This window comes from Callospermophilus lateralis, chromosome 20 (assembly GCF_048772815.1).
Source record: "Callospermophilus lateralis isolate mCalLat2 chromosome 20, mCalLat2.hap1, whole genome shotgun sequence".
Lineage (NCBI taxonomy): Eukaryota > Metazoa > Chordata > Mammalia > Rodentia > Sciuridae > Callospermophilus > Callospermophilus lateralis.
The window spans coordinates 11,045,878-11,060,334 of NC_135324.1; the positions used below are offsets into that span (position 1 = coordinate 11,045,878).

Genomic DNA, 14,457 nt, shown 5'->3' on the forward strand with positions numbered 1-14,457 from the left:
AATGGTAAAGAGAAAATAACAATATAGGGGATAAATTAGTGGCAGGTATGAAATGTGTCAATCAAAAATAATCATCATAGGTAAAATGACTTTGTGGTCTGGAATTTGCTTTAAAATAATATGGGAGGAGAAACTGGGAGGAATATAAATATGGTAAGTGGATCCGATTTGGCGTCTTGGTGAAGGTGAGTTAACCACAGGGCTTGTCAAAACAGTATCCATATTTCAACTTCTTCGTCATAAAAAGTTTTGACAATATAAACATGCAAGGAATACTGGACCAGGATGACAATAACTCTCATAACTCTAATAAAAAATAGATGATTGACTTTTTCATTAATACTAGGATGCTGAGCTAGCAGGGACCTATATTCTGATTATTCTGATTTTCAGGCATTTTCCCCCAGGGACCCCATTCTACCTCCTGATCTTTCTAAAAGTCAAAGGCTTGGTGCCTTTCCTCTGGATTGTTCCCCAGGGACAAAGCGGGAAGGCGTGGAGATGCTGCAGTGTGTCATGGAGAGAGGTGAGTGAGAAGTCTAGCAGAGAAAGGTGCTGAAATCTAGCAGGTCTCTAAAATAGAGAAGCCAGAGCTCTCCAGAAGGGACCTGCAACTGTAACAGGAGCCAGTCGGATTTTTAGAGACCTGTTAATAAGCTCTGAGAAGACCTGGGTCTGGAGACTCCAAGGGAGGCATCTGGGGAGGCGGGGCCAGGGAGGGAGGAAAGGGCAGAGGACGCTCCCATCCTATTGGCTGACAAAATCACCTAGAGTACCTGGCCATCCAGCTAGGTTCCTCTCCCTGGTTCACTCACACATTGCTAATCAAAGATTTTCTCAGGGACAAAAAGAATGAGGTAAACAGGTGTGGTGAGGGACATGCCAGGGAAGTGGGATGCTGAGTTTTAAACGAATGTGAAGAAAATGAAAAAAATAAATTCCAATTTTCCCTTCTCCATTCTGACCTGTATGTTTCTAAAAGTCAAAGCCTTTTTTTTTCCCCGCAAATGAGGCAAACAGCTCATAAAACTCATTTCCTATCTGTACTATCAATTCAAAATTCCAAGACCAAATCCAATGAGGAAGTTCCTTGTAATATCTTATGCACTTTATTAAAAAGAAACTGTTTGCCCTGGTGGGGAAAAAGCTTTCCTTACAAGATTCTTTGATGGCTAAGAAAACCCCATTTGGATATTGAGAGGCCTTTTCTGGTATTGCCTGCCATCTCAGGCACCAGGAGAAACACAACAAAATTCTCCAAAGTGGTCACTGGGAAGTGGGGGATTTAAAAGCTGGTCTTCCTAAGAGAAGCAGATTTTAAAGAACATTCAAGAAAGGAACGGGGAAAAGAAAAAGTCAGCCACGTGTTAAATACCAGAGATGAAATGTGATTTCCCCTTTTAAATATATCCTGGGGTATCCAGCTGATGTTCTTGGAGGAAGAATACAGACTTTAAGTTCCCAAGAGAGAGGTGGCTGGCCAGACACCCTCCCCAGTCGCTGGCTGGATCCCCGGGGCACCCTGAGGAGGGTGAGTTAAATTAGTTATGAAAAGTTTATTCTATTTTTTTGTTTGGGAGGCAGATGGCTGCGATGACAGCTGGAGGCAAGAGTCGGGAAGACCACAGGGACGGATGGTCTGATGAATGAAGTCTGCTGGGCACCTGCCCTGAGCCTCCTGCCACCATGCCACGCACGGGCAGAGTGACTCAGTTAGGTTTCCACCTCCTGGTGGATGTTTTTCTCTTCCTTCCTTATAGTGAGGAGGGGAAACAGCAAGACCTTGGGCAGCGGCATGCAGTCCGACAGGCAGGAGGGAAAGACAGGAGCACGTGGACGCCAAACAGGAAGTCCACGTTTATGAGGACTGGATGCCAGGCTGCAGCTACGGAGGGACTGCACATTACCATTCAGCCTCTCCTCCAGCAGAAAAGCCCCAGAAGTTGCCATGGTAACCGATACATCAAATGGTATATCTCCCCCAGAAGAGAATATCATGAAATGTTCTCGTTATGGGGGGGGGGGAGGGGGCAAGGAAAAAAAGGAGCACAATCCCCGCAAACTTTGCCCCCTCTTAATTATAAGGTCTCAGGCGCACAGTCATCTCACCTGCTCTCTGCACACACGCAAAATTTAAATGTATACAGAAGGAAAAAACCCAAACAAACCAGCAAGGGGGACTTACTTTTTTTTTTTTTTTTTTTTTTAATAACAAACGAGATGCTTTTATTTTCCTCAAAAGAATAAAGATGGAAAATTTGAGGTAAGGAGGAGATTTGGAAGAGAAAAAAATGGCTAAGCATCATTATTAAAAGTTATGCAAATCCCTGGTGTGAACACTTAGGTGCAAGGAAAATTTCTGTGGTTGTTTTCCTTTCCCTGAGCCATTGGCTTAATTTAAGAAAAATCAAAATCTGCCGAAAAAAGCCCTTCCAATCATCTTGATAAACATCACTCAAAAGGAATGAGCCTATCACGATCTACCAGGCTAAGAAATCTGATGGCAGAGGAGGGGCAAATGTCTTCCCAAATAGTGTCACCTCTAGAGCTTTAGCATTTGGTTGTGCATTAAAAAAAAATGTGGGGCTGGGGTTGTGGCTCAACAGTAGAGTGCTCGCCTAGCACGTGCAAGGTGCTGGGTTCAAGCCTCAGCACCATAAATAAATAAATAAATAGGTGGATGAATAAATAAATAAGATAAAGGTTTTTAAAAAAGCTAGTATTTCCCCTCCCTAGTAATTTACATGTACAGTATGCAAACAAATATTGGGTTTGTCTCCACTAAGAAATTCCACACATATTGTTACCCAAGACTTAGAAAAAGGAAAAGTTACAGGGAGTTTCATTTGGAATAAAACAGTGACGAAAGCCACCCTGCCACCCCCCTGAGTTTTTATTTCTATCAATTAAACCAGGGACTGTGAACTGTGTGGGAACAAAGCCACTGAGTTCACACAGCCAAGTGCAAAGAAGAGGGAAAGCCATCTTTTGGGTTCCCAGGTCCCAGCCACGTGCCTCCCGCAAAATGGGTCTTCTCAGGGGAGCTGTGAGTCTCTCACACCCTGGTCAGTGCTAAGGTGGCATCTGAATTTTAAAATACCTTGCTTTTTCTACTTCTGCTGTGAACAAGACAACCTAAGCATTTCAAAATGCAAGGCTGACTACAATCCAATAGATTCTCCTTCCCTGGATGCCTGACGCTGTGCTCAGTGCTTTATGGATCAATCTGTATGACCGTCCAAAGAGGGATGGAGACTAGTATCCCCTCCGTTTTGCACAGAAGAAACTGAAGCACAGGGAGGTTAACTAACTTGCTCCACAGCACACAGCAAGTACCTGGCAAACAGAGACTGGCATCTGTTTCTAATGCCAAGGGTTTTCAATACTCAGTCTCCTGAGAGCTTAGACCTCAAGGGACAGCTAGGTGCCTTGGCCAGCTACTTCTAAGACCTAGGATAGGACATCAGTGGCAGCCAGGATGGAAACTATGAGAGTTCAAGGTGCCCCTGGTTGATGAGCTGCAGGAGACACAGGATGCTGTAGGGGCTACAGGACTGTGCCCTGAATTCTGCAAAATGCAAACTTTCCTGGAGCTCCTCTCAAGCCACAGTCTGAGGAACGATAAAGTTTGTTTCTCCATCAGAGCAAGAGAACAAAAAGGGATGTGGTAGGGCTGGCCAGCGCATCAGTGCGTGAGCATAAGGCTGCCCATTTATCGCAGGTGTGAACTCTCTGGGACACGGAGGCCCCCAATTCTTTACCGTGGCTGTTCATTTCCTGACCCCATGACCTTGGGCAAGGTATTTAACCATCTGAGTCTCAGTTTCTTAATCTGTGAAATGGGGATAAAGGTTATGTCATCGGGTCAGGACAAGCATTAATAAAAACTGATGCATGGACATATGACGCCAATCTTAGCATGGTCATCGGCAGATGAAAAAGCTCCCACAAAACTGATTATCTTCCCAAAATGGATATGATGAAGATTGGTGCTGGTCCAGGTGCCGGTGGATACAGATGACTTTTTAGAAAATAGTTCTGCCAGGTGGAGTCAGTACTGTAAGAAAGTAACCACCCTTTGGCCAAGACAGTCCCCTCCTAGGAATCCACTCAGACACATGCCTGCTCACCTCCTTGTCAAATGAAAACCTTACAAGCCACACATGAATCTGAGGACCTGTGTGCAGCTGTTGACTTTCAAAGACTTTCAAAAGAAAACTCAGGTGCAATAGTAAATGATAAAAGCCAGGGACAGAAGTGACATGCTTAGAATAATCTCAGAGAGAACTTGCCCATGTTTATTGGAACACGTGGTCCCATGGTTGAAGGAAAAGCCATCAGCATTTACAGCTGGGTAGTGTCACTATGAACTACCTTCGTTATAGTTTTGTGTTTATTGTTATCTATAAAATCATCAGTTACTATAGGGAAAAAAAAACTTGTTTAGACTCCACCTAAGTAGAAAGGAAAAGCTTACGTGGTCCTTATTTAGAGCCCGGCTGGGTACAGTGCCCTGATTGGGTAGATAATAGGTAGAACCGCCAGTTACTTTGACTTACACCAAAGGCCACGATTGGTCCAAGGAATGTTTTAACCATAGTAACAACAACAAAAGCTGACATTAAATCTCAGGGTATGGCTGAGAGGGCAGTAAGGGTCAGTCAAGAGCTCCCAACGCAGAGGACTCTCGGCTACCTACCCTTTTATGGTCTTCCAGTTGTCTCAGGGGTGGACTTGATTCAAGCTCCTGCTAAGTGTGCAGAAATTTCTTTTTAAGTATCACACTGAGGAGACTACCACCTTCACCAACACACAGCAGGCTCACACACAGCCATAGTCAGACAGACAGCAGGCCTCTTCGTGCATTTCTCCAAATACAATACCAATGCTAAATTACGTTAGGCCCAACCTCCCCAACCCTACTGCATGTTCTAATAAGACTTTCTAGAAAACAAAGTCTTCGTCATCATCATCATCATCACTGGTATTGACCTCAGAGGTGCTTAACCACTGAGCCACATCCCCAGATTTTTTTTTTTTTTTTTCAGACAGGGTCTCACTAAATTACTGAGACTGGCCTTCAACTTGCAATCCTTCTGCCTCAGCCTCCCAAGTGGCTGAGATTACAGGCGTGCACCACCGTGCTGGGCTTGGCCATCATTTTTTTGCATTATGTTTTGCAGAGGTTAAAAAATGTAAGTTCTGTAAGCTACGGTATCATATTAACCCCAAAGGGGGCTGACAAGCAAGACTCAATCAGGCAGGCCTCAGGATTCAGACATGCATTAAGGCACGGCTCATGCAGTACACACGCTTCTGGGTAGACGCACACACAGACCACAGCTCCCTGCGAGCCCCCGACAGACAAGTAAGTATTCTAATCAAAACTGAGTGCAGAGCTGATTAGAATACAATGAACTGATCATTAGAACAATTCACACTCAACACAGCCATCTACATCTGTGCTTCATTTTTAAGATCTTCCGTACACGACTTTCCAACAAAGTGCATCTCATTCTAGCTAGAGCTCCTGTGATCTTCAGTTTCTGAAAGCAAATTCTGATACCAGTAAACACGGCTCCCCCCAGAGTTTCCCTTTGATCTTGCACACTTCAACACATTCTAGCCCCTCGTCTAGTGTGCAGCGTTGGCGGCAGGAAGGACAGAACAGAAAGGAGGTGTTGGTTGTGAAACTACAACTTTCTCCGCGGTTTCGACTCCGACTATAAATCAATATCCAGAATTTCAAAACCAGATCATCTTTGTACAGGATCCAAAGTCAATTCTGTGTGACAAGAGAAAGATCTCATTGTCCCAGAATTTCTCAATGGAACACCTCAACGGAGGTGGTTCTGTGTGGAGACCTTCCAAGAGGCACATTCATTCCCCACCTGGAGGACACTTGGCACAAGGTCCATCTCTGGGGGCCTTTCTTTCTTCGCACTGAGAGTCCCATCCAGCACAGTCATGATCAGTTCCCTCCCACGCCTACCACGGAGACAGACATCCCCCTTGCAATTCAGACACGCAGCCAGGACAACCCAGAAGCACCCGCATTTGCTGGCACAACCAATACAGGTGAGCAACACACCTCTGTGGCGTTCTCGGATTCCGGAGCTGGTGGCAGCTGGTTGGGAAGAAAAGGCAGTACATTAGTCAGGGCGCCTGCATCTCACGGGCCGCAGAGAAGGGCAGAGACAACACTGCAGGACGAGACACATGGAGAAGACCAAAGATGAGGTGTTCCCGCTGCATGGCCCACCCCGGTCACTCGGGTCACTTGCTCTTTTCAACTGAACGTGGTTGTGCTGGAATAGTTGACCAGCCGGAGAGGGGGAACACGTTCAAAATAAGAAATAAAGAAATGTGTACTGCTGACCAAGAAGGAACGAGTCTTAAAAGGCCCCTGAAGAAGAACCACACACATCAGGGCTCAAAGGGGACAAGACAAGCCACGCTGTGCACACCCACGGTGGCTCGTGGAAGAGAGGAACGGGCGGGTGACAGGCGGCCAAGAGCTTGCAACAGTGGGCACTGCTGCTCCTTGGGACGGGGGTCTGTGGAGAGCTTCTGCTCTCTGCCCTCTCCCCTTTCCCACCTGCATGCGGTGGAATGTGCTGCTCAGGGCACAGAGAGTCCCCTGCAGTGTCTCTGGGAGAAGGAGGGGAGGCTGGGATCCAGGGTACTTCGTGCACGCCCATCCCCTCTGCCTGTTTTCCTTGGGGGCCTCATGGGCTGGGTTCCTCGGCCCCTTGCCTGCCTTACCACCGAGACAGCCACCCGGCTTCCACGGCTGGCTCCTTATCACAATTTTTAACCCACAGAGGTGAGAAGGTGCTGGCAGGGACCTGCAAGTGACCTCGGAGGAGCAACTGGTGGCTCTAAGAAAAACGTCCACCACTGCATGTTGGGACAGCGCCACGAGTCTGGCCAAAGGACACGTGCCCAGGGAGGGAGCTGATATGGGGTGTGAGTGCCACACTGTGCACGGGCTGCCCCATTCCCCAGCCATGCACCAGGGGCATGGCTGAAGCAAGGTGCAGGCTAGGGCTCTGGACGGCAGCCAGGGCGCTCACGCTCACTGCAGGACCTTGGCCTCCGGCAGCCCTCCCGCAGTGCAGTGCAGCCCTCAGAGGCCAGGGGGTGGCTACAGGGGACAGGCCAGGGCATGGGTGGAGAGCAGCAGGAACTGCAGTGTCAAAATCCTCTGGCATTGTCTTCCAGCTCAAGGCAACCCCAAGGTGCAAAATACCCTCTTAATCTAAGACCACTGTCACGTGACCTAAGAATTTCTGGTTTGTTTTTATTTGTCAACAGGTAAAATGCAAAGAGAGAGAGAGAGAAAAAAAAAACAGGGGATCAAAATTGCTTCAACAAAGGCAACGGGATGTTCTTGAGAGCTGCTCACTTAATTCTCCACAGAAGACCTTTCCTGCCAGAGTCCAGCTCAGGAGTCTCAGGGAGAAGAGTCTCTCTTAGAAGACCCAACCTCGTGCTAGGGGGTGGGACCCAGGACACCAGTGTTGGAGGGAAACCAAGAACAACCCAGGGGTCAGTATCTCCTAAATACTACAAATAACAACACAATCCAATTCTTCACACTTTAGGGTGAAGAATTAAAACTGCCAACGTTTGTGCTTTCTGCAAAAAAAAAATAAATAAATAAATAACTGACTGACTGATAAGAGGAAGCAGAATGAAAGCTGGGGTCGGGGCGTTTGAGAAAACGGTATTATCTTCTATATTACATCAGCACATTCCTGCCGCCATAGGGATGGGGTTCCACGGACTCGCCACCTAGTCCCCTGTCAATCAAAACCAAAGCTAAATAAAAGAGCTGGAAGTGGAACAGTGTCGCTCCTGTTTGCTTTAGTTTTCTCTTCTTGCCTGGGCTTTCTCAGTCCAAAGCAGCATCTAGAATTCTTTCACAATGACCACAGGTAATATATTCTTTATTTCCTAAACACTCTGAAAGTAGGGGCTTCTGATTTTTTTTTTTTTTTAATGATTGTGATCGTATTCTATTTCCTCCCAAATGATTGTTGGGCTTGCTTTAAAATGAGTTTAATTGATTGTTAACATAAACATTAAATTAAAAATAACTGCATTTTTTTTTCTCCACCTTAAAAACATCATGAAGTGGTTTGAGAGAGCAGGGGATGCTTTGCAGCCTCAGGAATCATTATCTAACCAGAAGGGTGATTTTCTTTTCTTTTTGATTATTTTTTTGATACCAAGGATTGAACCCAGGGGTGTTTAACCCCTAAGCCACATCCCCAGTCTCACTAAGTTGCTTAGGGCCTCATGTAGTTGCTGAGGCTGGCCTCAAACTTGGGATCCTCCTGCCTCAGCCTCCCAAGCTGCTGGGATTACAAGTGTGCACCCCTGTGCCTGGCAGGCAGGCATGCAATTTTTAATGTGCTTCATTTGGGACACTGAATGGAAAAGTCAAGAGCACCGGTGGGTGTCCATTGACTGAGGACCACCCAGGGTTTGGCTCTGGATCTGTGAGACCCTGTGCCATTAGTGAACATCTCGGCTTCCACTCGTCACCTGTTCTAGGAGATGGGGGCAGGTACTCTCTGGGATTCCTTCCAGCTAAAATATGAAGTCACGCTTGGTGTATTTTCAGTAAATTTCATAAAAATCTAACAGGCAAGTTCCCTAAATAACACAACCTGCTAAAACAGAAAATGCTCTAGGCATGGGAAAGACCAGATCAAACCTAATTTATATTTTGGTAAAATAACCAACAGTCTGTCAGGATTTCCTCTTAAGAGGATTTTAGCCTTTGAGGAACTATCCTTGAGGATAAAGTGATTTTTATGGCAGGAAGATGTTATTTCAGTAAACAGAAGCACATTGATCAGCTATACATGTTCAAAGAAGACAGAGGCACCTGAATATAATACGTAATACCCAAAGTACAAGGTAATACTTAATAAATTAATTGAACTTCTCAGCACAGTCTTATTATCAAAGGGTGTTTTTTTTTTCTTTTTTATATGAAAGGTAAAGGCTTCAGTAAACATGTTAAGGAAGACTGAGGGTACGGGCATGTATGAATCTCCTCTGTCCTGTATTGTCCCCACAGGGAGTGCCAGAGCCAGCCACGGTAATCAAGCCAGCACCGCCTGTCAAGGGAGCATCTCCCAGATTATGAGTGATCAACACCGAGCTGATCCTGCCCAGCTCTGACCCTGGAGACCTGGCATGGTCCCCGACTGCCTCTTCATGTTCATGCTCTTGGGTTTTAAGTCTTCCCCCTGTTTTCAGACAAGGTCAGCAAAATCTAATTTCATAGGGGGAAAAAAAAAACAGTCCAAGTGACTGGTGCACCTCAAGTCACCAAATCCTAAGTGTCATCTCTGGAAGAGGCCAGTAATCAGGGCCTCCAAACTAGGGTACCAGAGCAGGACCCAGATCTGTTCCAATAAGAAGCTGCTATGTTTGTTTTCACCATATAACACACCTAATATTTTATCAAGGGATGCATTTCTACTGCACTTTGTAATTCTCAAACGAAAGTGAGCCCACACTTTCTGAATAACTATTTCTTGGTGTTTACAAAACATTGCCCTCCCTCACCTGTCCGTCCTTCCATCCATCATTTCAGGTATGTCACAAACCATCACAGAGCACCATCTGCAGGTACCCTTTGTTCTCTGCTGGCCTCAACAGGAACCCCTTTACGGTCCCCGGTCTCCTACAATGTTCCTTCAAATGGAACGTCTCTGCATGGACTCTCCTGGCACCAAGTGTGAAGCCAAGAAATTTATCTGTGTCAAGTCAAGAAATTTAACTGCGACAGGGCCAGATATCAGCACGTCACAGAGAATTTACCACCTTTAACTCCTGAATAAGTCTTCAGCTCCTTTTTTATCCACTTATAACCTCAGGAGAGGGAGATCAACAACAGCGGATGAGTTTGCAGGTAGATTTAATAGGACCTGCCCTTCACCAGCCTTTGAAAACCCTTCATTAAGAGAACAGAAAGCTTTCAAAGCAAATTGAACCAAACTAGCATTGTACTTGAACAATTTCAAATCTTCACACCTACTAACACGATTCTCTTTAACCCTATTTGCTTTTAGAGACAAAAATAAGTTGCTCTGTTCCAACAACATGGCCCTACCTACGTTAGCTAACACAAGTTTCAGAGCTCGATGGTGCTGTTCATATTTTTTTTTAAGGCACTGATTTGACTAAATGAGACAACTTGGGTTATGATGGGATAATCTCAGTGTTAAGACAAAAAGTCATGCTCACAAGGCCTGTGCGGGCTCTGCGGCCGCTTCTGTGCGCTCCGAGGTGAGCTTTCTCTGTGGTTGCCAGTGTCTGACAGTAAACAGCTCACTGCATTTATTGGCAATTACTGCTGAAGGTCACACATCAGCAGTGAGCCTAAATTCCAGGAAAAAAAGCAGCTCTTATGTAACTGCCACCCGAGTGTTGGCAGGTGCCCAACTCAGCAGTTCACAGCGATGTAAAAAAGTAGGGCACCTCCACCAGGGTAGGACGTCATGAGAACGCCCCCTGAAGGTGGAAATTCACAATTCTTATGGCACTCTCCTTTTTATTCCCGGCTCCGAGTTTGACCAAGTTCAGTGGCATCTTTGCAGAAGCAGCTGGGGGCAGCAGAAGTTGAGGGCTCAGTTGAAGCTGGAGGCCACCTCTCTGGATAACTGAGAACGTCAGTCTAGCTTTTTTGTTGTGCAGTAGGCAGCCCAAGTTGCTAGTTTTCCCCAGAAACTCCAAGGGACCACGATTCAATGGAGAAGATACCTCAAATGCATAGAAACGGACACATGCACCGAGTGACAGCCCACACTTTCTAAACTGCCCATACCTTTCCAAGGACACACAGGTGACACCTAGGTAGAGCTTGCCACCTCTGCCTCAAGTCTGAGCCTCTCGTCACAGGTTAGAAAAGTGGCTCCCGCCATCATCTCCTGGGGCTACCGTCCTACCTGACCTCCTGCATAGGAGTCCCCAGACAACATGTTCTCACGGTTCCACAGACTTCTCTTTTTCGACATTTCTCCTGACTGACAGCTGTCATTTTACACTAATTTGTATCACTGTCTCTCTCTCCAATGAAAGTGCAGGCTCCAGGGTGGCAGCTACTGCATTCCCTGGGGACACTGTTGTATCCGAGTCCTCCAGCACCTGCCTCAAATGTAACAGGCCCTCAGGACCTGAGTCCTAGAGATGCACGCCTTCACCATCAGCTGGGGTGGTTCTAGGCAGGTGGACACATTGCATACCTTGGCCTGGGGGATGGTGACCCAGGGGTGTGCCCACAGAACGATCCATCAAGACTCAAACCTAAGGAGGAGCTGAAGAGATACAAGGCAAGCAGTTCCTTCCCCAGCCCCTCTCCCCACTGTCCCCTAGGGCCTCAGTGGAAAGGTCAAGTCAGAGGGTGAGGGGACTCTGCCCCTTTATTTGCCAAGAAACCAAAACCCAAACCCCAAGCCCCTCCTCTTCCCGGTGTCAGATGGAATTTTATTCTAGAAGACAGCTGCAAAGGGCCCATCACATGCACGTTTCTTGCAGAGTCCCCGCCTCTGTCCCCACTTCACCCTGTCTTCTCGGAGCCCGGATGGGGATGCAGCAGGCACTGAGCCTTTTTATAGGCTCTCTTGGCATGCCCCTCTGGCCTTTATCATCAAAGGGCAGGCCCTGTCCTCAGGGAGGGCTGCTGGGGTGCCAGGCAGGCCCTCCTCTGTCCTCGGGGCCGTCCCCCACGTCAGGCTTTACAGTGTGGCCACCCCGACGCTGGCCCAGCCTGAGCTCTCATTAACTGCCTGCAGAGCCGTGGCTGTGACTGCAGGCTTCCAGCAGAACACGCCGACTAAAGGACCAGTGCGGGGAGAAACCACAGGAGCCACGGTGTTTCCAGAACAGCATCGATGATAAAGGCCAATCCATCATCTCTGCCTTGAGGGCCAGACCCAACAGCCTGAGGGACTGGGGACAGGGTGCTGGTGTCCTGGGGCTCTGACGGTTACCAGGGGTAACAACGCAGAGGGGATCCACAGTTGCCTCCTCAGGGAATTTTCAAAGAATCCCAGAGCCTGCCAGAACATTCTTCTTTTATAAACAGACAGTATTCTATTTCCTAGAGTATAATTATAAACACACCTGCTCCAACCGTGGAATCTTTCCATAAGCAAGCCATAAACTCCCAGCCAGGAGGACCAAGTTGTATCTTGAGCAAGCAAACACAACAACTCATTACTACAGTGCAAAACAAGAGTATTAATAACACCGCGGACTCCAACCCACCAGGCAAGGGCTTCTTTCCTTGACTCCATGTGTATTTCAGCAGAGAGAAACTCAACCTCCATATTTCAGGGGAAAAATGCAAATCAGCGAGGCATTTACAACATTAGGTAGAGACAAGATTGCAAAGGCTGCCAACATAGAAATCAGCATAGGGTATTTTTCAGCGTAGTTTAAAAAAATTAATGAAACCGTTGAACCCCTTTTTTTCTTCACCTTCTGTTCTTTCCAGAAGGCACCACATCCTCCCCTGCCCATGTCTGTGATCTCTGTGCTTCAAGGATTCACTGGGCTGACCCGTCAGGAGCTGAGCCCGCTACGTGCTAGTTTGCCACTTTCTTGCTGTGTGGGCGGAGACCTGCCACTTAGCCTCTCTGTGCTCCATTCTCATAGCAACCGGACCAAATTCATAACCACTTGTGTTGATTTTGATTTTAAGTCTCTGATTCCAACTCTCCATTGGTGATCTGAACTATTTCTTAATACCTCTGCCATTAAGGCGAATTAATTAAAATACATATCATGGTAGACAACATGTTCTGTCTGATAACGCTCTCTCTCTCTCTCAAAATAAGGTATTAATTAGTCTACCAAGAAAGGAAGTAGATCATTAAAACAGACCAGAAAAATGACTACAATATGTCAAATGAAATTCTATTCCAGTGTGCTCAATTTGCAGATTAAACCATCTCAATCACACACATTAAGTCCTCAAATTAATTTTTTACCAGTACCATTCACTCACCAGCCTAAAAACATGGCAAGAAATGTTAGGGAAAAAAATGCACAAAACAGAATATATGCAAGAAGCCCCCAAGTCCCACACAAAATGGCTACCCCACTCTTCCATCTCCAAGATAATTTTGGGCAAATGCAACGAATGTGACACATCCCTACAGAAGCCACCGGGTGACCTTTCAATTTCTGGATGTACAGATAAGAGAAGCCTCATTTCAGGATTAACCACCACTTCCAAATTCACAATGCCTCTCGAAGCCGTCTACGTGGGCCCACAACTCAATTCTTATCACCAGACACCCAGAAAGCAGTGTTCTTTTTGTTTGTTTGTTTGTTTAAACCACTTTTAAACTTTTTTTTTTTTTTAATTCTCATTGCATCAGAAGCTTTACAGGGCAGAAAGGTTCCTTAGGTTAACATCAAGATGGAGTCTCAGAGATAAGTTAACAGCAATGTCAACCACAAATTCAGTTTAGATTCTAGACGATGAATGAATGGAATCTTATCAGAGTTTTGAGAATCTTTGTCCAGACTCAGATGGGATCTTCAGCGAAAAATGGCAAACAAACTCATGGGAAATGCTCACAGAGACAGGACAGACTCTATTTACTCCCCAAAGGATGCTACACAGAGTCAGGTACTTAGACGCATGGAGAACAGAAGACAAAGGCACGGGGCTAACTGGAAGAGCGTCATGGAAACACCACCATGGGACATTCAGAACAAAAAAGCAACCAAATTAGGACCTCAGCATTATCCAACTCATCAATGGAAATTTGCTGGAAAAGAAAAAAAGGGGAGAAAAAGAGAGAGAGGTTAGAAAAGGAGACACAAGCCAAGTAAGCGTTAGAGACTCTGCAAATGTATTCTTGTGGGTCGCCTTAAAGGGCTATTAGACGGTGAAAGCTTCAAAAGTCTGGGGCATCTTGGACATGACCACAGCTTGCAGCAACATCTGTGAACATCCGGATCAAAGCGGGCAGGATGCTGCCACAGTTCATCTAGGCCACGTGTCCAGAGGGCCCTGTGCTCCCTGATGGGGACACGAGGTGGAACCGGGTGGGACCAAGGGCCAATTCCCCAAGCAACGCTTCTTTTGGCAGAGGACTGGAAGAACAGAGAGGAAGTCTAGAGTAGGATTGACTCAATTTAGAAGGAAGTTGTTGCCTGAGACTCATTTCATGGTTTCAGTGGGGTCAGGAGCTCACCCTGCAGATGGGCCCAATGAGACCCAGGCTCATACTGCTGATGACCGAGGGACGGGGACAGCACAGTTGGCGCTGACCCAAGTCACACCCGTAACACAGCACGTATTAGCTCAAATACTAGGGAAAGGAAAGACTCACGAGAGAATGATCACAATGATCCCTGTTTCAGGACAGAGGGAAGACTCTCATGTGATTTTACCACATTTTGTATTTAGTACGTTCT

The 14,457-nt window shown here is 46.5% G+C and overlaps 1 protein-coding gene across 17 annotated transcripts in view; it reads right to left on the reverse strand.

The window, feature by feature from the left end:
- The window catches only part of Itpr1 (inositol 1,4,5-trisphosphate receptor type 1), a 307,630-nt gene that overhangs the window by 102,599 nt on the left and 190,574 nt on the right, over window positions 1-14,457 (reverse strand). For 7 of the 17 annotated variants that reach the window (XM_076841084.1, XM_076841089.1, XM_076841087.1 and 4 more), the window contains 2 exons: window positions 6,092-6,127; window positions 4,700-4,750 (listed from right to left, as the gene is read on the reverse strand). The exons of 4 other annotated variants lie outside the window; for them this stretch is intronic. In XM_076841084.1, the coding sequence (XP_076697199.1) occupies window positions 4,700-4,750; window positions 6,092-6,127 (87 nt within the window). The remainder of the gene's footprint in view (window positions 1-4,699; window positions 4,751-6,091; window positions 6,128-14,457) is intronic. 6 more of the 17 variants (XM_076841098.1, XM_076841096.1, XM_076841095.1 and 3 more) reach the window with 2 other exon arrangements.